Here is a 27,368-nt window from a genome sequence, read left to right as displayed (position 1 = left end):
AAAAGTTAAGAGTCATCTCACTCGCTCTCCTGGCTACCAAGAGACTGTCATAAATTGTTCCCAGCCTGTTTCACTGGGTCACTGTCTCACCTCCTGCTTAAAGTGACATCTTTCAATTGTGCATTGGTACCATTCAATCCTTTCCCTCCTCTGTAGGGTCTTCCTTAACTTACTTTAGTTCTCTCCTCTTCTCTGGCACCCTTATAATTGTTTCCTACCATTTTGTTTTTCCTGGCCTCTGGAGTAGCTCTTCTACTCTTCAGTCTTTCAGTCTGTACTCCACACAGCATCCAAAGTCACCACCACTCTTCTCTGCTTAAAAATGAAATCAGGCTTTTATCACTATATTATATACCTGAAATTAATATAACAGTGTAAAAATTGTATGTATAAGTATATGTATAAGTATATTATAAGTATATGTATATGTATATGTATTTCCCTATCTCTGAATCTCTACCTCAGCATTTATTGACAAGAAGGGCCAGGTAATGTTGTGGGGGCTATCCTGTGTTGTAGGATGTGGAGCAACAGTCCTGGCCTCTTTCCACTGGATGCCTATGGCAGCACCACCCCCAGTTGTGACAAACAAAAATATCTTCACAGATTGCCAAATATCCCCCAGGGTGGGCAAAAGCACCCTAAGTTGGAAACCACTGATCTAGCTCGTATCTCTCTCTAGTTAACTTCCAATCTTTTGTTCACATCATTACCAGAATAATGTTTCTAAAATAAAAAAAAAAATTCATTACAGAATTCCATTTCTTTAAATCTTGTAACATGTCCTGATCACTTTCAGGATCAAGTTGAAACTTCCTTGCTGAATTTCTTGACTTCTGCAGGCATGGATGCCTCTGTCCAACTACTTCTGTTCTGTAAAAGAGCCATGTGCTTTTATGCCTCTGTGCTTCACATATACTTGTCTTTCCACTTCCTAAACTGCCTTTCTTCTTTTATATCTAGGTAAGTACAGCTTGTCCATAAAAATTAGTTAAAGAATTCTATTTTCTGCACAACCTTTCTTTACCTTTAAATCTGGTTTAGATCCTTCATAGTTTCATGGCTTTCCTTTCATACATTATCATAATACACAGCCTATTAGATGTCTTCTGCTAGAATTCAAGGTTCATTGATTTCTTATATACTTATTGATTTCTTATCTTTTACCTCTAACCAGACTCAAATCTCTGAGAAGGTCAAGGATCTTGTCTTACACTACAAAGGAACTCAATAGAGCCTATTAATGTTTTAATATGTTAAAGGATCACAGAGGAGTAAAGTTACTTTTGACATGAAGTCCTTATTGGAGAAAATACTATTTGAATTGCATCTAAATGGATGAGAAAACATTTTAAACACAGACACTAGTTTTAAGAAAGGGGGATTCAGAGATAGGAAAATAAAAATTTGGTTAGAGGGTGATTAGACTCATGTGAGAGATGAAGGAAGTCACAAGTTGGCACTAGATCTTGGGAAACCTTGAATTCTAGCAGAAGACAGTGGGGGAGATATTAAGGATCCTAATAAGGGACCAGTTTAGTCAACACTTTTTTCTGTAATAGCTATCAGATAATTCAATATGATAGGTTGAAAAGAAAAGGCTTGGTTTGGAAGGTCCATTTATCTATAGCTATTAGTTCAGGTGAAAAGAAATAAAGACTGGAATTGGATTATACCTAAACTATTTTAGAAACATGACTTTTTCTATAAGTATTCTAATTTATGATTGAAAAACTTTTTGAGGAGTCAAGCTTGTACAGTATAAATTTTATCTGGTTTTAACTGTTTAAGAATAAATACAATCCTTTGTACAATAGATTTTGGTAGAATACACTATTGACTTCAGAACAGCATGCAAATAAGATACTAGAAAGCTTTTCTCTTGAACCTAATGGATTATGGTAATTCAGTCATTTTTTCCTTTAAAATTAGTTAAAATAATTTACTGTGTTCTGAAATAAAGATCTCCATTCAAATGCTTAATTAACTCCTAAACTGTATGAATAATTTATTGTTCTAACAGATCATTCCTACTTGCTATTGTGCAATGAAGCTAGAAAATGCATATTTTAATCTCATCTGATTTGTATGGAAAGTTGGAGTCACAGTGGTGCATCCAGCATGCAAAAATTCTTTGGTGAATATGGAGGCAGGGCACAGTAGATCTCCAAGTCAGCTGTCACCTCAGTGTTGCCTTCTCTGAGGTCTGTTTTATGTGCTGGATTGTTGAGAGCTTATTTTAAACATCTCCTCAGTCATCCCAATTCATATTTCCTTAGCTTATGTTTTACATAGACACATGAAAAGGGTTGGGTGCACTGAACTTATATTCTTTTTTGATTGTGCAATTAGATACAGATAAATATAGTGTTCTTCTTCCCATCTCTGCTCTTACATTAGAGTGGGGTTGCCAAGGTGATGGTAGAGCACAGTGGATTTGTTTTTATGTGGCTCAGTGAGTTCACACTAAAAGCTAAATCAATACCAGCAACTTCTCTCCCTGAGAACCATTCTTTCTCTATTATTTTTGTTGTCATTCTCTGGCCACATGTTCTTGTTCTGCCCATTTTATAAAATTTGGGAAGATTTTTGTCCTCATTTGGGTGGGCTAATACCTGGGGCTGGCTGTGTAAGTCAATATTTACTCAGGTAAGAGCTGTCAAATATGTTGTCCATGCTCACAAAAAAAAAAAACTGTAATTGTAAAAACATCTCTTTGGAATGAGATTGATTCAGAAAGCCCCAGGAATTTGCTAGATGTCCTTCAGGTTTGTTGCGCCTAATAAGGTTTTAGGAAATGCAATTAAACGTACATTATCACAGATCTCACAAAAGTCAGGGTTAATGTCATAATTTGTTGTGCTCTATCTAGCCATTAAGCCTGTGCTAGGAAATTGGGAATTTGGAAATGAACTTAAACCCAGTATGGTCTCTGTCTTCATGGAACTTAAGAGTCTAGTTAGGGAAGATAGATATAGTTTGAACAACCACTCAAACTAGTATAAAATTGCAACTATGCAGTGCAATGAAAGCCTTAATAGGGGATTTGACAAGGAGCTCAGGAAAGGCTTCCTGAAGGAAATAACACAGTTGAGATCTAAACACCAAGTAGGAATTCAAGCAAAATGAGGAGGGGGAGGTTATCAGGCTGAGAAGACAACTGCATGAAGACCCCTGTGGGCAAGAGTATGGCAAATATAAGAGCCTGGGAGAAGGCAAGGGTGCTGGGATTGAGGTGGCAAAGGAAAGCAAGATAAAAGGGGAGGCTGGAAAAACTTTTTCAGGTAAGATCATGAAGGGACTTGGCTTTGTAGAGAACTTTATCTTTGTTCTTATACAAATTGAAAACACTTAAGGGTTTTTAATACTTCCTATATTGCAGTACCTAAGGGCATGCCTTGGTCCAGTGCAGAGGTAGTGGGAAAAGGAGGATGGAATAAATTCAAGAGATATTTAGAAGGTAAAGGCAAAAGAATTTGGAGTTGGATAGCATATGGGGAGTGAGGGAGGAAGAGTTACTGCTAGTTTTCTGACTTCACACATTGGTATGTAATGGTTCCATTGAGACAGGCAGCAGCACAGGAAAGCAGGTGTGATGGAGGGAGATTATGAGCTGGGCCTCAGACATTGCTGGGTTTGAGATACCTTTGTGACATCCAGAGGATATGTAAGAAGCTAGATGTATGAATCTAGGTCTTAGAGGTACATCTGAAGATGTAATTGTAAGCCTTCTAGGTAGAGATGATTGGAGCCATCGGTGTAGATGAAATCATCTAGGGAGGCTCTTTTTGACTAAATATGAAATGACAGTGGTGATAATTTTCTTCTTTCAACATATGAAGAGATAGCTACTGATTTATTTGTGTCTAAATGTCTTGAAATGATTCAAAACAGAATTCCAATCTTTTCAAGTGATCATTCATATTTATCTACCTAGCAATAGGTACCTGAAAATGTCAGAAATTTCAAGAGCCCAGTAAAAGTAAGGTTACAGGAGAGGATAGACTTGCTATGTTACCAAGTTGAGAAGGGAGTAAAAAAATCAAACCTAAATCCCTCTTTATTTGACTGGGCCAAAGCCATGGCATGAATCAAATCAGCCCCACAAAACATTATACTGCTTTGAATTGGGTTAAAGTAAAAAATTTTTTTTCATTGTTAGGAAATTTGTCAAATCATACAGAAAAAAGCTACAATCAAACAGAATTCTCTGGGTTGTCTTATTTCCCTGTTAGGAACAAAATCTACTTTTGTGCATTGTTCACATTTATTAGTAGTGAATTCAAATACTAGTTGCTTATGCTACCATGTAGTATATTAGATTAAAGTTCAGTAGAAAGTATTTGACCTGGAAGTTTCACCCTGGATGAGTCTAGAATTTGGGAGATTTGCTCTTGGGAAGCATTCCTCGAATGCAGAATAAACAGGGCTGTGATTAGTACGTTCTCAGTATGTGCGTGTTTGAAAAGATTATATATTTCTTATGAATTACTAAGCATAAATTGCAAAGTACAGAATATTTAAATGTAAAAATCAATATTTTAAAAATTCTTTAGTTACCGTGCAGTACAAATCACAAAATCTATTGACAAAAAATATAATTGTAGATTAGTCCTTACCATCACAGTAGCTATGATATTGAACAAAATATTGTGTGTTATTTTAACCCTTAGATTGTCTTCTGGCCCTGATTTTAGTTGACTCAGTGATTTAGTTGACTCTCAACAGAAAGCTCTGCTCATACCTGTATACTGGAGCAAGTTCTTCAGAATGCCAATGGGAAGTGTTTCTGCTAAACTCCAGTTTTTATGCGGTAAAAATTCTAATAAAGAAATTGTTCACAAGAAGTTTAAAAGATAAGAAGGAGGGAAAACAAGGGCTTAGCTAATTCATAAACTAGAGTACTCACTTCTAAAATCTGAAATTTGGCATTCAAGTGGCTAAATGACAGACCTTGGCTTGTGACCTCTTTTCCTGTGGCTTGTTAGGTTGTTCCAGGAACTGGAATGTGATATTTTCCCTCAGTTAAGGACTCTACATCTTTCAGTAGAGGAAGGCACTAATGTAGTGGGATTGGCTGCCAGGCATGCTGAGAAGTAGCCTCCAGTGGTGTCTGTAAGCACAGGTTTCACTCGATGCATAGGTTGGATTTATTACTGATCATCTCTTGAGTTCTCCACGTGGAGCAGACATTTCCCTACCTGAGGAAGGCTTTGCTCCTGACATTGTTGGATCAGGTCTTACTAGATCATCTGTGTGTGCTCTGCCTGTCTGCTGATCTGTGTGCAGCCGCTCACTTTGTCACCAGACTGCGGACTCAGGTGATAAGTAAAACAAACATCTGCCTAAACTGAATCTTGATCCCGGCAATTCAAAGCTACACAAAATTGAGCAAGTACCTTAACCTGTCTATAACACATTTTTCCCACTTAAATAATAGGGGTATTCATAGAACTCATCTCACAGCATAGTTTTGAGGATTAAAAATGACTAAATGCACGTAAAGTACACAGAACAGTAGTGTTTGGTGTTGCTGTTATTATTATTTAGTTCATGCTAAATTTGGAGCCCTAATCAGCATTTGTTCATAGTCATCTTTTGCACTATATGTTAGTAAGCATGGAATTCCAATGATGCAATGCATTCCACTTGGAAAGAAAAATCCTGTAATTGGCCTCTTTCCAAATCTTTCTTTCGTGTGATCCCTGAAGCTCCTCTCTCTTCCTTCCTTCCTCCCACACTTGGTCTTACCCTGAATACCCCATTCCCATCCCTTCTGTCTTGAACTCTTCCAGGCTCTACCTCCTCCACTGTGTGCTAGACCAATTACAGAAGTAATGATTTTTAGAGGGCAGTGTGTGGTATGTGTGAGTGTGTATGTGTAATATAAAAACAAAGTTGTTTTATGCAAACATTAAGGCAGTTATGTCTTACACAGTGTCATTGTTGTAGCTTTTATAAATAGTGGAAACCTTGGAAGGAATGTTGTGACCATCAGCCAGGATGCCAAATTTCAGAGAGTGGGAAGGTGCAGTACTGCCTCCAGGATCCAACCTAACACAGTCTGAAATTATCATTCCCTTCCAACTACATCCTTTTTAACATAATTATTATGCTTTTGCATTGATGTCTGAAGTGCTCATCCTGTAATAATTATTTTATAAGAAAGGAGCCTATGAATGTAGTAGAGGTGTTTCTTTTCCTTAAAATGTTTTTATTTTTTCTTTCAAAAGTGTTCTAATTCCGGGTACATAAATATATTTAATGTAAGCATATAAAATATGAAGCTTCTCTTCTTGTATCCTCACTTTAAGTCAAATAACTTTCTGTTGACTAAGTCAAGTGCAATTATTGTGTTCTTCTGTTTGGACATAATTCAGTGTGAGACTTGGCAGTTCTTTCTCATTGTGAATTTTGTGTTTGAGGTGCTTTCTGCAGACAGTTCACTATAGACTGCTGGATGTGACTGTTGGTTTCATTTCAGTGATTTTGAAAAAGCTGTGTTTAGAAGTCAGGTGCAAGGTGGATATTTAAATTTTTGTAGAGAAGTATGTAGCCTTAGCAGTGGATCTAAGATTTGCTCTGCTCAGCCCTCTGCTTTGAAGGCATGTTTCTCCATTTCATCACAGAATTTCTGAGAGAAAGGGAAATCTTTCTGTCTTCAGTTGTGCTGCTTGTTACTTCAAGAGAAGCCTTTCTGAGATGGCAGCTTTGGAAATATCCCCTGGATCGATTGCATAGGGGGTTGCCAAGGACTGAAAAGGTCTAGTTCTAAATGGATTAAAACAAGACACATTACTTTGTATATACCCTCAGGCATAATTAATTCACTTCAAATATTCATCACATTATATAAAATATGTCATTTTTTTGTCTTCTCTAGACAGGAACATTCCCTCTATCCTGAAGTGTAAGAATGTGGTCACTTGTAATGTGTCTTATTATGATTCCAGTCTTATTATTCTAGTTTCATTTTAAAAATTTTAATAAGTAGGGGTGTCTGGATGGCTCCGTTGGTTAAGTGTCTGCCTTAGGCTCAGGTCATGATCTCAGGGTCCTGGGATCAAGACCTGAGTTGGGCTCCCCGCTCAGTGGGGAGTCTGCTTCTCCCTCTTCTCCTCCCTCTGCTTGTGCTCTATTTCTCTCTCTCTCTCTCTTTCTCTTTCTCTCTCTCACATGCTCTCTCTCAAATAAATAAATAAATAAATTAATTAAAAAAATTAATGAGTTGAAGAGTAACTTCACCAACCATGTAGTATCTTTCTACTCAAGAGCACTACCTAAGAGAAGAGGTGATATTGAATTACTGCTTCTGGATGCTCTTCGTGTTGGTTCCCTGTTGGAACATCAGGTTTTAGACCCAGGACTAAAGAACAGAGGGGACTTGGAATACTTCAGAGCTGAATTTCAGCTGAAGCTATTGTTAATTCCTCAAACATTTTATTTTTCTCACCAGCACAAGAAATAACCAACTTGTTTTGTGCCTTCCAGGTATATTCATTTCAACCAAATAGAAACGCTACAACCAGAGACATTTGGAGACCTTCTGAAATTAGAGCGACTGTAAGTGTTGACTCTCTAGATGTCCTTTGCTTCTGCTTTACTTCTGTTTATACAATGTATTGACTGCCCTGGAGATCAGGTGTAAGCCTAAGAAGCAAAGTCTGCACATTTGTACTATAAGATAGAGTTACGGTAAGCCATTCTATAGTTTGAAATCAATGGAGAAAAGACGAGTAACCCAATTAAAAACAGGACAAAAGCAATGAGCATTTCAAGGAGGTAAAACCACTTTGCAAACTTATGGCAGAATCTACCACAATTAACCATACACATCCCCTATGACCTATCCATCAGTTCCACTTCTAGTTATAGACACAACAGACGTGCACATGTATGCATGTGCACCAGAGTGTGTTCTGGGGTGTTTAAGGCAGCATCACTTCTAACAGCTCCATTGTAGAGCTACTCAAACATCCAACAACAAAAGAAGAGAAATAAGTTGCTGCATATTCATAAAACAGAAGACTATACAGCACATACGAATCTCAGAAACATTTTGAGCAAAAAAAATCCAAACATTGAAAATTGCATAGTTTGATTTTGTTTTTTGAATTCAGAAACAGTAGTAACGTGTAATAGCTAGAAGTTAGACAGTGGTTACCTTTGGAGAGAAGGAGGTGATAGGGAACAGCAGGAGGGAGCTTCTGCAGTCCTGGCAGTTTTGTCTTTTTCTGTTTTCCCAGCTGCATTCACTTTCAGGAAAGTCATCATGCTTATAGCATAATGTGTGTACTTTTCTAGATGAATGTTATATTTGATAAGCTTCATTTTAAAAGTTTTAATAAGTAGGGGTGTCTGGATGGCTCAGTTGGTTAACATAACAATGACAAACCAGAAGGACACTTGGACAGCTTCCTTTTGTGTTGTCTTTTATCAGATGAAAATACTTTATCTCTTCATTTCCTCGATTACCTTATATTAACAAATTAACTGTGATTTTAGCAGAAGATAACAGGTTTTTTTATGAAGAGAAAGAAAGTGCAGAATGATACATCATTCTAAACTTAATCAGGAATCAGTTTGAATTAAAATATATCTGAAAAGAAATTCTAATTAGGAGTCTGTAGGTTTTGAAAATGATGCCCTTTCATACTGATACATGAAATAGGCCAGTAAAATTAAAAGATTAAAAAGAGCTAATCAACCACTTTCCCATGCCATCACTCCAAACTTATCTGCATATAGAAGTATGGGCATTGTAATGAATAAAATTGCATTGTTTAGATTTGTGTGCTTGCTTTGCTGAAGGCATGTAATGGAGGAGGGAACTATACCCATTTCCTGCTCCACCAGGTTTAAGCAGTGAGTTCCACCTTTGGCAAATTCAAGGCTTAGCATCACGATAACTAATAAGTTCAAAGAACTTAAGCCACTGACTTTAATGTTGGGGAAAATTTTGCTGATGAATAAGCATTGCTTTCCTCCATTGAAAACTGGGAAGGGGAGATTCCTGCTCCCCAAAGGAGAGTCCCAAGGCAGTGATGGCATCTCCTACCTTTTGGAGGGGGCTGCTATCTTAGGATCCATGAAGGAGTAGGGAACTGACCAAGAAAAAAGGCTTTAACTTCTCGTTTCCTCCCTATTATGTAAATAAAAACTATATATACATATTTCTTGAAAGATCTCTGAGTATATTAATCACAACATGTTTTTGTTATGTTTCTCTTTTTTTAGTTCTTTGAATTCTCCTGCTTCTTCTGGAGTTGGTTTTTCTTTGTTTTGTCTTGTTCTTTCTTTGCCATGGTCCTGATTAAGCTCCTGTACCTGGTGATCTTTGGTATTTATACTTGAAAATATTGGGCTGGGGGTCTAAGTGGCTCCTGTTCCCTTGTAGGTAGGTCTGTTTTCTTTCAAAATTTCCCATTAGAGGGAATTTTAGTTTGGACAGTTGGGTGGGAAAATGGCAGATTTCTCCATCTAAAATATTAGAATGTGAAAGGAAAGGCTTCCTCTTCAGTTGCTGCTCCACACAAAATCTGTTACTTTTCTTTGTCAATTTTTAAATTTTCTTTAGCGAAAAACCTGTAAAAATAATAAGAAATATATATATATATAATTTTTTTTCCTCTTAGCATTTAGCAGTGCTACAAATTAATTACATTTCTTCATCCACACGTTCAGTAAACCCCATTTCCCATCCTGTCCCTCTACTCAGTTTGGTGTCCTGGGTCCCAAACAATCAGATTGTTCCTGCTTCATATATTCTCTGGGCTTCTGCTTTTTCTGTTTCATCTTCCAACCCTCTTCCACACATTTTGTATGTTTCCAGAGTTCATTGAAATCTCTTATCTGTTGATGACCTTATGCATTCTGTCCTCTTGATTGTTATGGGTTTATTTATTGTATTGACCATCTGGGCTATGTCAGTTGACTTCTGAAAGAGAATGAGGCAAATTTGCATGCCTCGTTCACTATTTTGAGTCAGAATTCTTCTCTCTATAACTTTGAAGTATGTTTGTTGAAATAATATTTTAGATATTAAAATTAAACTATTTTAATTAAGGTATTTCTCAATCTATACGAATTCAGCATAATTTTGTCTGTAACTACACATCCTCAAGTGATGTGCATTCAGCAGTAGCAGCAACAGTATCTAGAATAGTTCTTTACTTATAGGCTTTGATAAAAGCCCCCATGTGTTGTATTCATAAATATCAACCCCTACCACTGTGTGGAATGTTCTTTTCACTGGACGCATGATGTCAATACAAGCCAGTGAAGACCTGCATCTTCATCTTTCCTATGAAGAGAAGAATTAATTTGAAAATCCTGGCCCTTTACCAAACTTAGATTTTTCTCTGGTCAATAAGCCTTATTGCTAAACAATCAATCATAAACTATTTATTATTACATCACCAAGCAAAAGAATCTATACACTTTTTGTGAAACCACCTGGGTTAAAATTTTCAAGCTGAAAATTTAGAGCTTGATGCACAGGCAGAAAATTGCAGTAATGCCTGTTAAAGTATACAAAATTCTGACTTTTTGTCTAATAATTTGTGGTTGGTATCGAAGAACCTGATAACTATGCCATTTCTCCCCAGTGCCACTTGCAAATTGCAAAGTGGTGAGACTATAGACATGCTTTATAAAGCTGGATCCCTGTATTTATTTTTTATATGCTGACTGACCTCAGCAAGCTATAGTTTGTATATTGCATAGTTTTTCTTTTAGAATCTTTAATGAATCTCTCTTTTAAAAATGGGAAAAATAGGGCACCTGGGTGGCTCAGTCGTTAAGTGTCTGCCTTCGGCTCAGGTCATGATCCCAGGGTCCTGGGATCGAGCCCCACATCGGGCTCCCTGCTCCACGGGAAGCCTGCTTCTCCCTCTCCCACTCCCCCCTTCTTGTGTTCCCTCTCTCGCTATGTCTCTGTCAGATAAATAAATAAAATCTTTAAAAAAAGGGAAAAATATACCAAGAGGAAGAAAACCTTGGTATTCTGTAGCCATAAAGAACATTCATGGTGACTAAGAACACATTTAGTTTTAGTGGTTTGGGGAGAATACCAGCTTGAAACAACATCCCATGGAATGCTTTATGGAGCAGCAGGGACTGGCATTGAGTCAACCAGCCTGGAAATGTCTTCTTTATCAGGCATGCACCTCACTACAGCCAAGGTTCTTTCAAGAAGCTTTCTCAAAGTATAGGATCTGAATATGAGGTTTTCTCTTCTTCTTAGAAGTCTCTTGGATTTCCAGTGGATATATCTTGAAATTCTAAACTAAATTTCAGGCAGAAGATAACGCTTTTCTCTCCTCAGAACATTAATGTTGAAAAAACTCATTCATGTCTTGGTTTGTTTGATAACTTGTATATTTCTGCCACAAGAAAGAGATCAGTCATTGTATCATTTCGGTGCAATGGATACTGCTAATTTTCTTTTTAACCAAATATCTTTGACAGAAAACATTAGCAGTAAATAATTATTATAAGAACTTTCCAATACAGGAAGAGGTGCTTTTTAGGTTTTGTTGGGAGTAAAGCAATCAAAGTGATACTTCTACAAGCAGAATTCAACAAATAGTCAGCATTTTGAAGATTAACTTCACAGAACCTGGAAAGAAGAAAGAGAAAAAAGGAAGCATAGGCACACATTTTTGCACCCCTGCTGAAGAGGACCACAGAAATACTACTACTGTTTTAATGTTGTCACTGACATAGTAATCTAGGAGATAAATAATAATATTATAATAATAAGCTCATTTTATGGACAAAAGAACTGAAGTTTAGACAGATTAATCTACTTGAAAACAAATAGTTATAGAAATAACAAGTAGCAATAGTATCTGATTTGGGAACCCCAATAATATGTATGATATAAACTAATATTGAAATAACATTTGGACATTTTGTCACCATACAAGATGAAGGAAAATTTTTGACAATGATTTTTCAAGATTTACATACCTTGCCTCAAAATCTGTGGTGATGACAATGTTATGCTTTTTTCTTGATTTGTTTTGCCTGTTAAACAATTCTGGTCTACTTGGCTTGGAAAATAGATAACATCTTTCAATCTCTGGTTATTGGTGCAATTTCCAGGCTTTAAATATGTTAAGAGATGATCAACAGCATTCTTACTGTTATCACCCTGGATTCTACTAGTTGTAAAATAGTGAAATAAGCTAGTAGTCCAGCAAAAAAAAAAACAACACATGAATAAGTTGTCCAAATTACGTGGCTTTCCCCGAGGTTCAGCTGCAATGTACTACAAGCTACTTCTCCATTATTAAATTCTATTCCGATATCTCCTGAGATATGGATATGGGTTAGGGCTTGTGGGGAATGAGAATTACTGTGTGACTTCTGTCTGTACACCCATCTTAACCTAACTGTTCACTGTTTCTTCTCTAGTCATTGCTTCTGAGTTTGGTGAATTGGGTGGAGCTGGGGATAATGGGTATAAGGAACTAAAATAGTAAGGACCAGGAAAAAATTATATCTACTCAGATGTGCATCAAATTCCAAAGCCATAAAAATATTTTGACTCCTGCTGACACCGCACTACCTTAATCCCTAATAGATAAAATAGTTAAAATTAAGCTAAAAGCATACATTGCTAGGAAAACATGGTCATATAATCTTATTTAATTTTGAGATGGGGCACTGGTCATGAATTAGGACTCAGAGGGAGGCTGGATATAGCTAATTGTTAACATTTTCTACACATTATTTGATTATTTATGCTCATAATTAGGCTCAAAACCACAGTGTCTAGAAATAAATGGCATGGAGCTTTCCTCTGTGTTGCAGACTACTGTTTGTTATGTTGTCTCTTCATACATGTGCTCTTTGTTGAATATGCTTTCAGTGGTGCTAGTGAGCAGATGAACCCTAGCTAGTTATTTGCTAGTCATAGTTTCTCTCGTCACAGTGGGAAAAAGTGGTATGGCCAGGGCAGCATTCAGGGAACCCAAACCAGTGCAGGACCGACCAGGTGGAAGGAGGGGTAGAGATACTGTGGCCTGGGTCTCCTCCATGAGCAACAGAGCCTGGGGATGTGCATCTCTGTGATCTGCCTGGAGTGGGGAACGTGTGCATGGACTTGAAAGGGAACAGGCAAATGGTTGGCTGAGCCAGGGACCACAGCACCACCAAATGGAACTGTCTTTTAGCAAAACTGCTGCTGGCCAGTAAGTGAAAATAGACAAAGGATTGCCATCCGCAGGATCCAGTTATTCATGGTTCTCTTGCAAGCTGCTGCAGTCATACATTATTGTGCCATTCTTTTTAATGAATACATTCTCTATCTTGATTTCCTATGTGTTTAAAGACTTATTTCTGTGATTTTTATTCTTAGCATTTGTAATCTCTAACTAAATAAAACGAAAAATTAAAAAAAACATGGATGAGAATACACATGCATGTAAATCTTTTAAGACTGTGCTTGCATAAATGACACTCTGTTTTGTATTTGCCTTCTCTCACACTGAAATACTTTTAGAAATGTATTTGGATTCACAATTCCAATTTTTTTTAAAGTCTCCCAAAGCATCATTACTGTGTTGTGATTCAAAGTTATCTTTTGTTTTTCAGGTTTTTGCATAACAACAAATTATCTAAAATCCCAGCTGGGAGCTTTTCTCATCTGGATTCATTAAGGAGACTGTAAGTGAAAGCAAGTGCACAGACACAAAAACCTTATGATTTCCCCCCAAATAAATAAATCCCAAGCAATGATTTGCCTTTGTCTCCTTTGGCCATGGAAGATCATTGCAATTCTAATGTGTAAGGGAGAAAATGGTTTCGTTAACCGCAGAGCGATAAAGGACGCAGTCTACTGAGCATTCATGTATTCTCTTAGAAGTGACATTCAAAAGGAATATTGAAGATAGAAGTTTCCTTGGTTCTCAGTAATTTCCTTGCTGGTCAAATCTAAAGACTCCCAAGGCTTCCTTTTCCTTTAACTTTTATTTAAAAAGAGGTGTGAGAAGTTCTGAAGAAAGTCTAACTCCTCCGGCCAGGCTTCAGAAGTTTTCCCTAATTGCACGTATGGTTACTGGTAGAGTTCATTTCTTCCCACACTAAACAATTCAGAGTGAACCTCCCAATCCTGTTTGAGCCTCCAGCTGCCTCACTTTTCTCTCTGCCTGTGTGAATAATTCGCCTTTACCCTGATCTGTCTCTTCATCCCGATCTCTGGGTATACTTCTGCATTGTTGATGGATTTGGGGTTGTTGTTTTTTCCCTCCGTAAGTCCCAGTTATCAGGTAAAAGTCCAATGTCCTGCTTCCCAGAGCTAGTTGGAGGGCACGGAGGGGAAAAATTACAAAGGTGTGCATCTCTCAGCTGTCTTGGAGGTTACATTGTTGCTGGTGTCTTTCTGGTGTGATGTGCTCAGGTCCAGGTCCATGGGCAAGGGAATGTTAAGATTAAGTAGATATCAGAACACGGGGGGAAATAAATGTGTGTGGAAATAATGCTTGAAATCATTGTGTTTCAAGGATCATGAATAATCAGGAGGACCATTCATCCAGCCCCAGTCCATCTTGTCAAGTCATTTTCTACTTCCATTGCAGTTCTCACAGCAGGTGCTGCCTACCATCTTTTCTCCTCTGGCTGTGCTCTTTGTGCTCAGACTCACAACTGCTTGCTGATTCTCTTTTTCTGTCAAAATTTCCTTACTTCTCAGAACTGGTTGCACCACAGCCATTTGGAGTAGTATGCGCATTGATTCTTGTTTGTTGTCATAAAAGACTTTATCTTTTAGAGCAGTTTTAGGTTCGCAGAAAGTACTGAGACTTCCCACATACCCTCTCTTCCTACACAGCCTCCCCCAAGATCATCCTCCACGGGAGTGGTACCTTTGCTAAAATTTATACCCCATAATCACTCAAAGTCCAATGTCCTGCTTCCCAGAGTTCACTCTTGGTATTGTACCTTGTATGAGTTTAGACGAATGTATAATAACATATATCATCACTATAATGTCATAACGGAATATTTTCTCTGGCTTAAAAGTCCTCTGTGTTCCACCTATTCATCCTCTCCTCCCCCTAAACTCTGGCACGAAGCATTTTACTGTCTCCATAGTTTTGTCTTCTCTTGAATGTCATATAGTTGGAATCATACAGTATGCAGCCTTTTCAGATTAGCTTCTTTCATTTAGTCATAGGCATTTAAGATTCTTCCGTGTCTTTTCATGGAAATCACTAGCTAATTTCTTTTTCGTGTTGAATAATATTCCCTTGTCTAGATGTACCAATGTCTTTATCTATTCACTACTGAAGAACATTTGTTGGCTTCCACATTTTGGCAATTATAAATAAAGCTGCTAGAAACATCCGTGTGTAGGTTTTTGAGAGGACATAAGTTGCACTTCTTTTGGATAAATACAAAAGAGCATGATGCTGGATGGCATGCGTAAAGTATGTTTAGTTTTATAAGAAATTGCCAGACTGTCTTTTGAAGTGGCTGTACCATTTTTTAGTCCTGCCAGCTGTGAATGACAGCTCTCTTGCTCCACACCCTCATCAGCATTTAGTGTCCTCAGTGTCCTGGGTTTGGCCCTTCCAACACATATGTAGTGTTACCTCACTGTTGTTTTAACATTCTTGTTTTTAAGTCACATCTGGAAAATGAAAAATGCCAAGGCATTGTGTTACCAATATTTTTTTTACTTGCCATCTTTCTCTTTTGTTGGATTTATGTCTTGTGGTTAGAGTCACTTTCTTTGTATATTTGCAATTATAATTCCCATGAAATGTTTCTTTTTCTACATACATTTCTATCTGGGTATCATTCTTGACTTCTAAGACTCTCAGAAAGTCTTGAAATGCTAAATTTCTTGTTTGTTTTTCTAATCCCTTTCTATTATTCTTTCTTGTTAAATTTTAGTAGCAGTTTTTTTGTTCTAACTTCTTAATTTAATGAAACAGCATTCACTCTATTGCTGGAACACACACAGAGAAATAAACACTAATAAAGAAGCAGAGGGAGACCCTACGTACAGTGATGTGCCAGTATGTATCTTTTATGCATGTGCTATATGTATTTCAAATGTTTTAAGGCAAGTATAAGAATATTAGTATGTTGTGTTGATGAAACATCTGTTTTCATAGATGGTACACTGATCACTTATGGTCATGGTAAACTGACATACAGATGATTTGAGCAAACTCTTCCAGGGTTCTACTGGTCAGTCTGAGATGGCGAGCACTGGTACCTAGTTATTCCAAATCCTCAAACCCATGCTTGTCCAAGCTGTAATTTACACATGAAAATCAGAATAAAGGAAAGTGACTGAGGGCTAGTAAATAAACTACACGTACCATCCAATAAATTCTATCTTCCACATTGAAGTCTCTCAACAGCTGGGGGAATGTTGCTTCAGGGCTAGCACCTGGGAGTCTGAGAAACCTGTGTGAATCACATTTGCCCTATCAACCCAGGAGCTGTGTGTGACACCTGATAGCAGTTTCCCCATCTGTACCATATTGTTTCTAACTCATGACAACCACATTCCTTCCAAGAGTACTGAAAAAATTAATGAAATGCTTTTTAACAGTGCTTTTGGGTCTGTAAGTGAAAGGGATTATGCAAGTACAAGTGATATATTACTCCATTTTCAAATAGAAAGATTTGAATTTGAATTTACCCCATGCTTTTCGTTCCCTTTCAAATTGCCCATTGAGCAGTGAACAGGCCCAAGGGAGTAATTATTTGGGTGTTGTGATTCTTGACTGAATACTATCAAAAGGCTGTCTTTTATTTAGCACACTTGGTGTGACATTTGATTTAAGAGAACTTTCAAAATAGAGAACAGTAAAATGGCAATGATTTTAAGCATAGGGTACTACTACTAAGTATGGTCTAATACAAATTAAGACAACCCTCCTTTACTATTGATTTACTTGATAGCTTTTTATTTTTCAAAATTTATGGCTTTAAATTATAGGCAATGTTTCAAAGAATGCTTTCCCAGTATGAATTTGGAAACACTCTATTTATGGACTCCCCAAATGGACTTTTGTACAAAAATACAGTTCTAGTGCTATATATTTTTTTCAAATATAAAGGAGGTTTTTAAGTGGCAAGTGAAAAAGAATTCCATAGTTGTTTTATTCATGTTTTATATCCCGGCTATAGATGAATTTTTTAATTGAAGTCAATGGTCATAAAAAGAAGAAATTAAATCTTATGCTCAAGTGTTGCTAAAACACACAAGCATGAGGATACGTATGGGAAAATATTGATCACTGATTAATGGAGGGTTGATATATAAGCAATGATGATGTCAAGGAAATGGAAAATTCCAAACTATTAGGGTCCCATGACTATGATGTTCCCAAGGAAGTTATGTTGATGTCCTGGCTTTTGTTCAGCTTGGAAACCTCATGGTGATACTGAAGCAAGAATTTACACCTTAATATTTAACAACAAAAAACTGCTTTTGATAAAATTACCAGACATTAATCTCAAAACATGATTAAACTAAAAAACAGGAATCAGAATGAACTTTAATGTTGAAATATATCTGCTTTTTAACAAAGCAGCTGATAGAGTAAATCAGTCAGTGATATGGAATAGCCAAGGACACTGAACCCAATACTTTGCTGAACAAGTGCTAGTCAACTGTTATGTCTTTTACATCACTCCAGACAAGGCTGAAAGTATTCTCCATTTCAGTTATGGCTTTTTTCCTTCAGTTTCATGTGAAATCTTGATGGAAGCATTAAGAAAATAAAATCCATACCATTCAGCAACTTTTTAATGAGTGTAAGATTTTTTTCCCCTTAATTTAACAATTTAATGCTCTAAATATAGCTACTCTTTTTAGAGTAATACAATTTAAGTACAATATAACTTAATCTTGTGAACTAAGCATCTACAATATACTTCACAAAATTATCAGAAAATAAATCTTTCTTAAATTTATTTAAAAATGTACAGTTTTCTGGAATTATTATAATCCAAATCTAGAGAAGAACATGAATTTTTTTACTTTTAGAAAAAAACTGTTCTAGTAACTTGATATTAATACAGACTCCTAAGTTAAAACAGCTAGGATTTTTAATTTTATATGCCTATTGATTCTTTAAATTCCTTTGTTTGTTTCCCAAATGATTTTTTTAATTTTTTAAAAAGATTTTATTTATTTATTTGACAGAGAGATAGAGAGCACAGGTAGGCAGAGAGGCAGGCAGAGGGAGAGGGAGAAGCAGGCTCTCTGCTGAGCAAGGAGCCCGATGCGGGACTCGATGTGGGGCTCGATCCCAGGACCCTGGGATCATGACCTGAGCCGAAGGCAGACGCTTAACCGACTGAGCCACCCAGGTGCCCCCAAATGATTTTTAAGGACATTTCATACAATTATTAAAAAATTATGGCATTTTAAAATTCTGCTTAAAAATCACATTTGGCATTACTTATTACAATAAAATTTGAACAATGTAACCCTTGTCACTATCATAAATATATCCATATTATCATTTCATCTCTGGAATTCCCTTGTGCAGAATGTGACCTGATCACTGCTATAGACAGACTTGTGGATTTCATTTAGCTAATGCTGCCCTTTAACCCTTGGGATCAATGAAAGAGATAATTTATCATATCTGTGCCCTTTTGCTATATATCTTTTGGCAAGAATGGAGGTATACATCATAAATCTCTTTGGTTTTCTATCAATTTTATTTCATGAGGAAAAAAAGTGCTGGAAAGGATTAGGAAAATATAGTAAAACTTAGCAAAAGTGAAGAACTTGTGGGCCTAGATTAGGAAATATCACAAAAAAATATGACAGGCCTGCCCATCACGGTTTCTAAGAGACAATTCCAGATGTGGACCTTTGTAAAATGGTGTCATTTTCAGTGATAGCCAGGCCTTTTAGTACACACAAAAAAGAAAATTTTAAAAGTCCCTGTCTCTAACCTTTAGGGAAAATTGAAAACACAAAGGAACACATGCCTATCCATATTGGATGTCAAGGTGGTTTACAAGAGAAAAGAGCAAGTCATCTAGGGCAGCCGCACAAACTATACACAGCACATTTATAGGCCTCCTTTGGGTAAGAAAGCATCTACTCTTAAAAGTAACATCTATGAAAAAGTTTAGAAAAGCAACACCACCAAATATAAATTCTCTGTTCCTAACATGTAAAAGAACTATAACATTTCAATATGTATAGTTTTAATTTTTAGTCTTCTCTAAAACAAGTAAGTTTTCATTTTATCTTACAGTTATTTATTTAAATCAAATAGTATACTGCACGTTAAGTAAAATGCATGTTAAGTAAAAACCACTTTTTGAGTCTCAAAGTGCTTTCCAAAAATATTTAATATGAAAATATATCTATTTCTGTTCAAGAAATGCAAACAGGTAAGCATGTGTTTTAATCTGTTAATTGGTAGCTAGAAATCCTAGAGCCAAAAATGTGACTGAGAAGGTAAATTACAGGAAGTTAAATATTTTAATTCAGAAGATTCAAAAGAAATTAATAGTCACTTTCAACAGTTGTAATTCTTGCCTGCATGCCTAGGCGTCTGGATTCCAATGCTCTAGTTTGTGACTGTGATTTAATGTGGCTGGGGGAACTTATGCAAGGCTATGCCCGAAATGGCCAAACTCAGGCTGCTGCTACATGTGAATATCCCAGAAGGCTCCAGGGACGCTCCATCGCTTCGTTAACAGTAGAGGAATTCAACTGTGGTATGCAATTTTCTCTGTGCGTGTAAAATGGAAATGTCTTTTGTTTGCCCTCTTTTTATAAAAGTTTGTTATACGATGTTGCATTTGGAAGGACATAATATCAGAAAATGTTATCAAGTTCTTTAGTTAAAAGTATGGTCAATTTCCTTTTCAGCATCTGTATTTTGATTTAAGAAAGTTTTTATCATTTTAAACAGAGCTGGGATAGTCCTTGAGGATCATTTAATCCAACTTTCAAATTTCAAAGGAGAAATATTAAAGAAAACTATTTTCAACAAGGTCACAGGACACTGTGACCAGCATTAAAGTTTCCAGTTAAACTAGTATTACTTAAGTGTTAATAATCAATAATTGAGGTTTTTCAACTTTAGATCAAATAATTATTAATATTCATAATAGTAATGCAAACTTTGGATTTGGTAAGCATAGTTCATATTCTGACAACTTCAATAATTCTCTCAGACTTTATTTGAAGATCCAAGTATAACTTCTTAGGAACTTTTTGGTTCTCGGGGCGCCTAGGTGGCTTAGTCTGTGCCTTCCACTCAGGTCATGATCCCAGGGTCCTGGAATTGAGCCCCATGTCGAGTTCCCTGCTTAGTGGGGAGCCTGCTTTTCCCTCTCTCTCTGCTGCTCCTCCTGCTTGTGCTCTCTCTCTCTCTGTCAAATAAATGAATAAAATATTAAAAAAAGAAATTATTTGATGCTCACTTAAAGCTTTTAATATAAATAAAGGAATATCTACCTGTGTATCTATCTAATCTATTTTTTATATATAGCTTTAAATATGAATAAATGAATATACTTACATACGTGTGCATGTGTGTGATAATTGGGCTCCTTGAAAATTTACTCAGGTGATAGCTTACAGCAGAAATTTGCTTTCTAGTGCTCTATTCATTGGAGGCCAATTTTTGAATTTCTCTAAGGAGGTCATTTGGAAAATTATATTAATATAATTTAATTCCATCCAGATGGAGAAGCAAAATGACTTGGTCTTTATTTCCAAATAAATCTCAAATTTGTCCTTACCTTCCATCTTTACTATCAGCTTGGAGTTTATGTCATAGTCAAGTTTGCTGGGAACACAGAACATCTTAACTGCTGCCCCAGCCTTCATTTTCTTCCCTCTCCAATTGTATTTAGGGAGATCTTTTAAAACACTGGTATGTTACTGGGTAAAAGCAATACCAGTAATTCTTTCACTCTCTTTTATAGCTTCCCATGCCTTCAAATGAAACACCAAATCCTTAACAACGCCATACTTCCTATATGTTGTAGTCCTTGGCTACTCTGTAACCTTGATTCATTCTGCCCCTGCCTCTGCCCAGTGATGTTTAGCCATCATGATGTTCTTTCAGTTCCTAGAAGTTCTTAAGATTTTTTCCAACTCAAGGACTGGCTATATGCTATTTACTCTGCCTACAGTATTCTTCTTGCCTCTCCTCTTTTAAGGGCCCTCTTCTTAAATGTTAATTACTTGGAAAGGCTTTATTTAATTTTGCTCTCTACCCACCTTCTCCCTACCACACACACGCTGAGTCAGGTCCCTTTTTATAATCTATCAAATCACCATTTACTTTTCTTAGCACTTATTACAACATTTTATTATACATTTTTGTGTTTGTTTACTTTCAGTTGTTTCAATGAAACTATAAGCCCACGAGTACAGAGACTTTGTTTTGATCCCTGTTTTATCACTGTCTTAGCACTGTGCCTGACACACTGTAATGTTGAATTATTTTTTAAAGTAAACATGTAAATGAATCAAACAATTTTTCTAAAAAGGGTAAGGCCAAGATGTTGGTTATATGGACTTGGTGATGAAGCGGTTAAGATTAATAGAGATCTATGCAACATTCTCCAGACATGTTAGATCTGGTTATTTATTAATGACTGAAAGTCTCAAATGATGCACTTATTAAAGAAAGAGTTTTATCATTTAGAAAGGTTTAAAAATTAGGTTTGCTGTAGAAAGGTAATTTCTACATTGTTTCTCTATAATTTAAATTCAATAATATTATCTGGTTCATTAAATATCAATCACTCCACTTCCTTATTAAAATAATTTAAATGTTTCCATGTTTTACCACTAATTATTATTTGAGAATGGAAACATTCATTTATATTAATAAGCAATTTTGCTCAACCAGGTTTGAGGTCTAGACATACAAATTCTTATAAATTTTATAAAGTGCGTAGTTAGATGGCTAATTGTCTAGAAGAATGCCTACAAAATTGCAAGCTCAACTGAAGTATTTGGCTTAAAATACTGACCCATAAAATCAAAATCCTTCCATAAATATGGCTGTAAAAGGCACAGGGAAATTTATTTAATTTACTTCATTGGAGATTCCTTTATGCAGTGAATCTTTCAAACTTCTAAAGTTTTGTTAAATATATGTCTAACATTGAAACTGGTATGTTACTGGGTAAAAGCAATACAATTTGTAAAACTTTAATGTAGAAGGAAATTAAAATTATCTGTAGTCCTTTGTCAATAATATCTTAAAGTACTGTAATTTTGTATCTTTAAAAGTATACCAATAATTCTTCTGTTACAGAGAGTCCTCGAATTACTTTTGAGCCCCAAGATGTGGAAGTAACATCAGGGAATACTGTCTACTTTACTTGCCGGGCTGAAGGAAACCCCAAACCAAAGATTATTTGGATACATAACAAGTAAATACTGAGCATGGGCATGTGTTGTATTCTCTTTCAACTTTCATTAACCCATTTATCTTGCTTCAAGTTTATCTAGAGATGAATTTTCCAAAATTGTCAGTATTTCTGGACATTTCATAAAAATCTCTTTTAACTTTCATCTTTTGACTTGCCCAAAGTATCTGGAAGACTTCTTAAAATTGTATATTTCCAGACATCAAAGATTGTGAAATCGAGTAAAGGAATTTTGTATTATTTCTAGAAGGAAATATTGGGATAATAACAAACTAGTATGTATTAAAATCTGAACATAATTAGATATAACCTCACCTTAATTATTTTAGTTTCAACCTGGTATTTTACACTTGATGTAAATTTCACATAGTAAATCAGTATAACATTATGTAAGTAAATTGGAAATAAAAGATATGCCAGATTACTTAAAATGGTAGTCATTTATTTTATTCTTATTGCACTATTTGATAAAACATGGTATCTACTAGTCTAAAAGTCTGTGAATATAAAGTTGAATAGTAATAACAAACTTATAAAAAGTTAAAATAAAAGTTTAAAAGAGGAGTGGGAAATGAATTATATATTTGATACAATTCAATGATAATACTTGGACAATTATATTATCATTAATTACATTATTGGTAACTAGCATGGTTTGCATGTGTCTCTTCCATGCCTCCACAAAATTTCATTGTTTTCTGTCATGTGTATAATCAACTCTAAATTTTAATGCTTTTCTTTATAAAATATTCTGATATAGTTTGTGTCTTTTTTGTATATAATTTGTATTTGTAATTGTAGTAAGAAACCCGGGCATGTTTATAAAGTGTGTTTTTAATTCTAGCAAAAAACTAATAAGTATAGGTTAAAAATAGCTTGGAAAGAAGGCAATTATGAATACTATTAAATCTGGAATCTGGCTCAGGAGAAAGACTTCAATTGATAGAAGACATCAATTTATTTCCATCTGGAGATAGTTCAAGGGTACTTGAGAAATAGAAATTGCTGCTTATAATGTCTTCCAACTGCTTGCTCTGCCTTCTTACAGTTTAAATTAAGTCATTATGTGTTCAAGGTTATAAAGGTACTGACTAGTATTCAGAAAGGGACAAATAAAAAATCATATTGCTTGATGGAATGTATGACATACGGGTTTTAAATATGGTGACTAAGGAAACTAAGATGCATTTCAAAAGAAACAAAGAAATTGAAAAAGAAGGAATAAAATGAAGGAAAGGTGAAGCATAGGTAGAAATTTCTGTTATATTAGCCATTTCATATAGAAAAAAAATAGAAACGAAAGGGAAGAATTTATACCAAGAAATGTTTAACATTAACAAGTCTTGCTGATTATTTGTCATAAAGTATTTTTTAATAAAAAGATAATATATATACTGAAAGTGCATGAAATATACCCTATATTACAACTGGTAATTTGAAACAAGCATGTTTAACATAAACTAAGCTAAGAAAAAAAAATATTGCCAATTCATTAGAAGCAACCTAGGTGTTCCTTCCTTAACATTCTCCTGTTTTCTTCCCCTGGAGATAACCTCTATCCTGACTTTAGGGTTCATAGAACAGTGAGTTAAGAACTGATTAGACACAAACAAAGGTAGAATTAGAGAATTAGAGGGTATGTCTGTTGGAGTATATTAGCTATCAGGATGGTTAAGAAACATGGAAACTATAATCCAAAGGTCCAGGACATATTCACTAGGAATTCCAGAAAGAGAAGTTAGAAATAATGAGCTGGAGTCAATGTTTAGAGAAGTAACAATGAGAACTTTTCCAGAAATGAAAAAAAATCATGAGATTTCAGATTAAGAAAGGTACTGATTCCCAACAAGGACTTAAAAAAGGAATCTGTATCTGGTACATTATGATCAGAAAATTGAAAGAGATGGAGGAGGAGCAAGATGGCAGAGGAGTAGGAGACCTAAATTTCATCTGGTTCCAGGAATTTAGCTAGATGGTTATCAAACCATTATGAACACCTACAAACTCGACAGGAAATCAAAGAAAAGAATAGCAGCAACTCTCTGAACAGAAAAGTGACCACTTTTTGGAAGGTAGGACATGCGGAGAAGTGAATCTGAGGTGATATTCAGAAAGATAGACTGCGGGGGGAGGGAGCCTCTGTCAGCTGGCTACTGGCAAGTGATAGAGAACGGAGCACAAAATTGGAACATTTAGAAGTCTGCTCTGCTGAGGGACATCACTCCAGTGGCTAAGTGGGGGGTGGAACCCTCGCTGGGACAGTATGGTCTCAGGACCATCAGGGTCACCGAAAGACTGGGGGTGACTGAGTACAGCACAGCTTCCAGGTATAGGAGCAGGGAAGCCAGCTCCAGAGACAAGGAGTGGGCTCTCAGATCTGGGTTGCCATAAACCGTGATCTGTGGCACAGTCAGGCCACTGCTCTCTCCGAGCAGGGACTCAACAAGCGGCAGATCTGGTGAGACTCCCCTTCCTCCCCTAGGAAGAGCAGCACAGGAGTGCACTGCAGGGATCTGCAGGATTTGGAGACTCCAAACGGGGTCAAGTGCCAGAGATAGAAATGCTCAGTCACAGGCCAGGTGAACATGGAGTGCGGCCAGAAACCGGGGAGACAGGAGTGATTGACTGCTTTTCTCTGGGGGCTCACTGAGAAGTAGGGTCCCAAGTTCTTGGCCCTCTGGGGTGGAGATTGGGAGGCCACCATTTTCACTCTCATCCTCCAAATCTGCAGGGAAAGTTTGCAGGAAACAAAAGCTACCCAGAGCAAACACGAGCAGATTACTTAACCTGGCCCCCCGCAAGGGCAGGGCAATTCTGCCTCAGGCAAAGACATTTGAGAACCACTGCAACAGGCCCCTCCCCTAGAAGATCAGCAAGAACAGCCAATCAAGACCAAGTTTACCAATCAATGAGAATGGCAGAACTCCATCACTAAGGGAATACAGCACATAGAGTTCATGGATTTTTCTGCCTGATTTTTTAGTTTTTCAAAGTTAAATTTTTTAATTTTCTTTTTTCTTTTTCTATTTTTTTATTTTTTTTTCTCTTCTCCACCAACATCTTATCAATCCGTTTTTTAAAAATATTTTTTATTTTTCAATTTTAGAGTCATATTCTATCCCTTCATAGTAGTTAACCTTATTTTTGGTATATATATCTATATATATACATATAAGTTCTCTCTTTAAAATTTTGGGATACAGTTTCTTATAGCAGATCAAAATATACCCTAAATCTCTAGTATATGGCTTTGTTCAGTCTCCTGCCTGATCATATTCACCCTCCCCCCTTTCTTTTAAATTTCTCTTCTTTTTTCAACCAACTTCTTATCTTATCAATTCCTTTTATAAAATCTTTTGTAATTTTCATCCTTATGGTCATATTCCATCCCTTCATCATATTTATCCTTATTTTTGTACATATACAAGTTTTTCTTTCTTTAAAATTTTGGGAGGCACTTCCTTCTAAAAGAACAAAATACACCCAAAATCTAGTGTGTGGCATTGGATCTATGCACCAGCCTGATCATATTTGATCATATTCTTTTTATTTTTATCTTTTTCTTTTTTTCGCTTTCTTTCCCTCTCTTTTCCCTAGGTTTCAGATCTCTTCTGCTTTGTTTAGTTTCTGGGGTCATTGTTATCCTGTTAGTATTTTGTTCTCTCATTCATCTATTCTCCTCTGGACAAAAAGACAAGATGGAAAAGTCACTTCAAAAAGAAGAACAAGAGGCAGTACCGATTGCCAGGGACCTAAACAATATGGATATTAGTAAGATGTTGAACTAGAGTTCAGAATGACGATTATAAAGATACTAACTGGGCTTGGAAAAAGCATGGAAGATACTAGAGAAACTCTTTCTGGAGAAATAAAATAACTAAAATCTAACCGAGTCAAAATCAAAAAGGCTATTAATGAGGTGCAATAAAAAATGGAGGCTATACTGCAAGGATAAATGAGGCAAAAGAGAGAATTAGTGATATAGAAGACCAAATGGTGGAGAAAAAAGAAGCTGAGAAAAAGAGAGATAAACAACTACTGGCTCATGAGGGCAGAATTCAAGAGATAAGTGATACCATAAGATGAAATGATATTAGAACAATTGGGATCCCAAAAGAAGAAGAGAGAGATGGGCAGAAGGTATATTGGAGAAAATTATAGAGGAGAACTTCCCTAATTTGGGGAAAGAAACAGGCATCAAAATCCAGGAGGCACAGAGAACCCCTCTCAAAATCAATAAAAATAGGTCAACAGCCCGACATCTAATAGTAAAACTTATGAGTCTCAGAGACAAAGAGAAAATCCTGAAAGCAGCTCAGGACAAGAGGTCTGTAACCTACAATGGTAGAAACATTAGATTGGCAACAGACCTATCCACAGAGACCTGGCAGGCCAGAAAGGACTGGCATGATATATTCAGAATACTAAATGAGAAAAATATGCAGTCAAGAATACTATATCTAGCTAGGCTGTCATTGAAAATAAAAGGAGAGATAAAAAGCTTCCAGGACAAACAAAAACTAAAGGAATATGCAAACAGGAAACAAGCCCTACAAGAAATACTGAAAGAGGTCTTCTAAGCAAAGAGAGAGCCTAAAAGTAACATAGACCAGAAAGGAACACAGACAATATACAGTAACAGTTACCTTACAGGCAATACAATGGCACTAAATTAATAACTTTCAGTAGTTACCCTGAATGTAAATGGGCTAAATGCCCCAATCAAAAGACACAGGGTAGCAGATTGGATAAAAAAAAAAAAAAAAAAAACATTGATATGCTGTCAGCAAGAGATTCATTTTAGACCCAATGACACCCCCAGATTGAAAGTGAGGGGGCGGAAAACGATTTACCATGCTAATGGACTCCAAAAGAAAGTTGGGGCAGCAATCCTTATAAGCAGGCAAATTAGATTTTAAACCAAAGACTGTAATAAGAGGTGAGGAAGGACACTATATCATACCTAATAGGTC

The 27,368-nt window shown here is 36.2% G+C and overlaps 1 protein-coding gene across 3 annotated transcripts in view; it reads left to right on the top strand.

Annotated features, from left to right (window-relative positions):
* Window positions 1-27,368, top strand: part of PXDNL (peroxidasin like) — a 502,908-nt gene that overhangs the window by 337,898 nt on the left and 137,642 nt on the right. For all 3 annotated transcript variants that reach the window (XR_012378199.1, XR_012378200.1, XM_025870586.2), the window contains exons 5-8: window positions 7,492-7,563; window positions 13,603-13,674; window positions 19,547-19,716; window positions 22,281-22,398. Coding sequence is in view for 1 of the 3 variants with exons in the window: in XM_025870586.2 (XP_025726371.2) it covers window positions 7,492-7,563; window positions 13,603-13,674; window positions 19,547-19,716; window positions 22,281-22,398 (432 nt within the window). In the remaining 2 variants the exon portion in view is untranslated. The remainder of the gene's footprint in view (window positions 1-7,491; window positions 7,564-13,602; window positions 13,675-19,546; window positions 19,717-22,280; window positions 22,399-27,368) is intronic.

This window comes from Callorhinus ursinus, unplaced genomic scaffold (genome assembly GCF_003265705.2).
Source record: "Callorhinus ursinus isolate GAN/ISIS: 27379988/994484 unplaced genomic scaffold, GSC_fseal_2.0 scaffold5, whole genome shotgun sequence".
In the NCBI taxonomy this organism is placed as follows: Eukaryota; Metazoa; Chordata; class Mammalia; order Carnivora; family Otariidae; genus Callorhinus; species Callorhinus ursinus.
The sequence above is the reverse complement of the archived record's forward strand: the minus strand, read 5'-3'. Positions and strand labels throughout refer to the sequence as shown.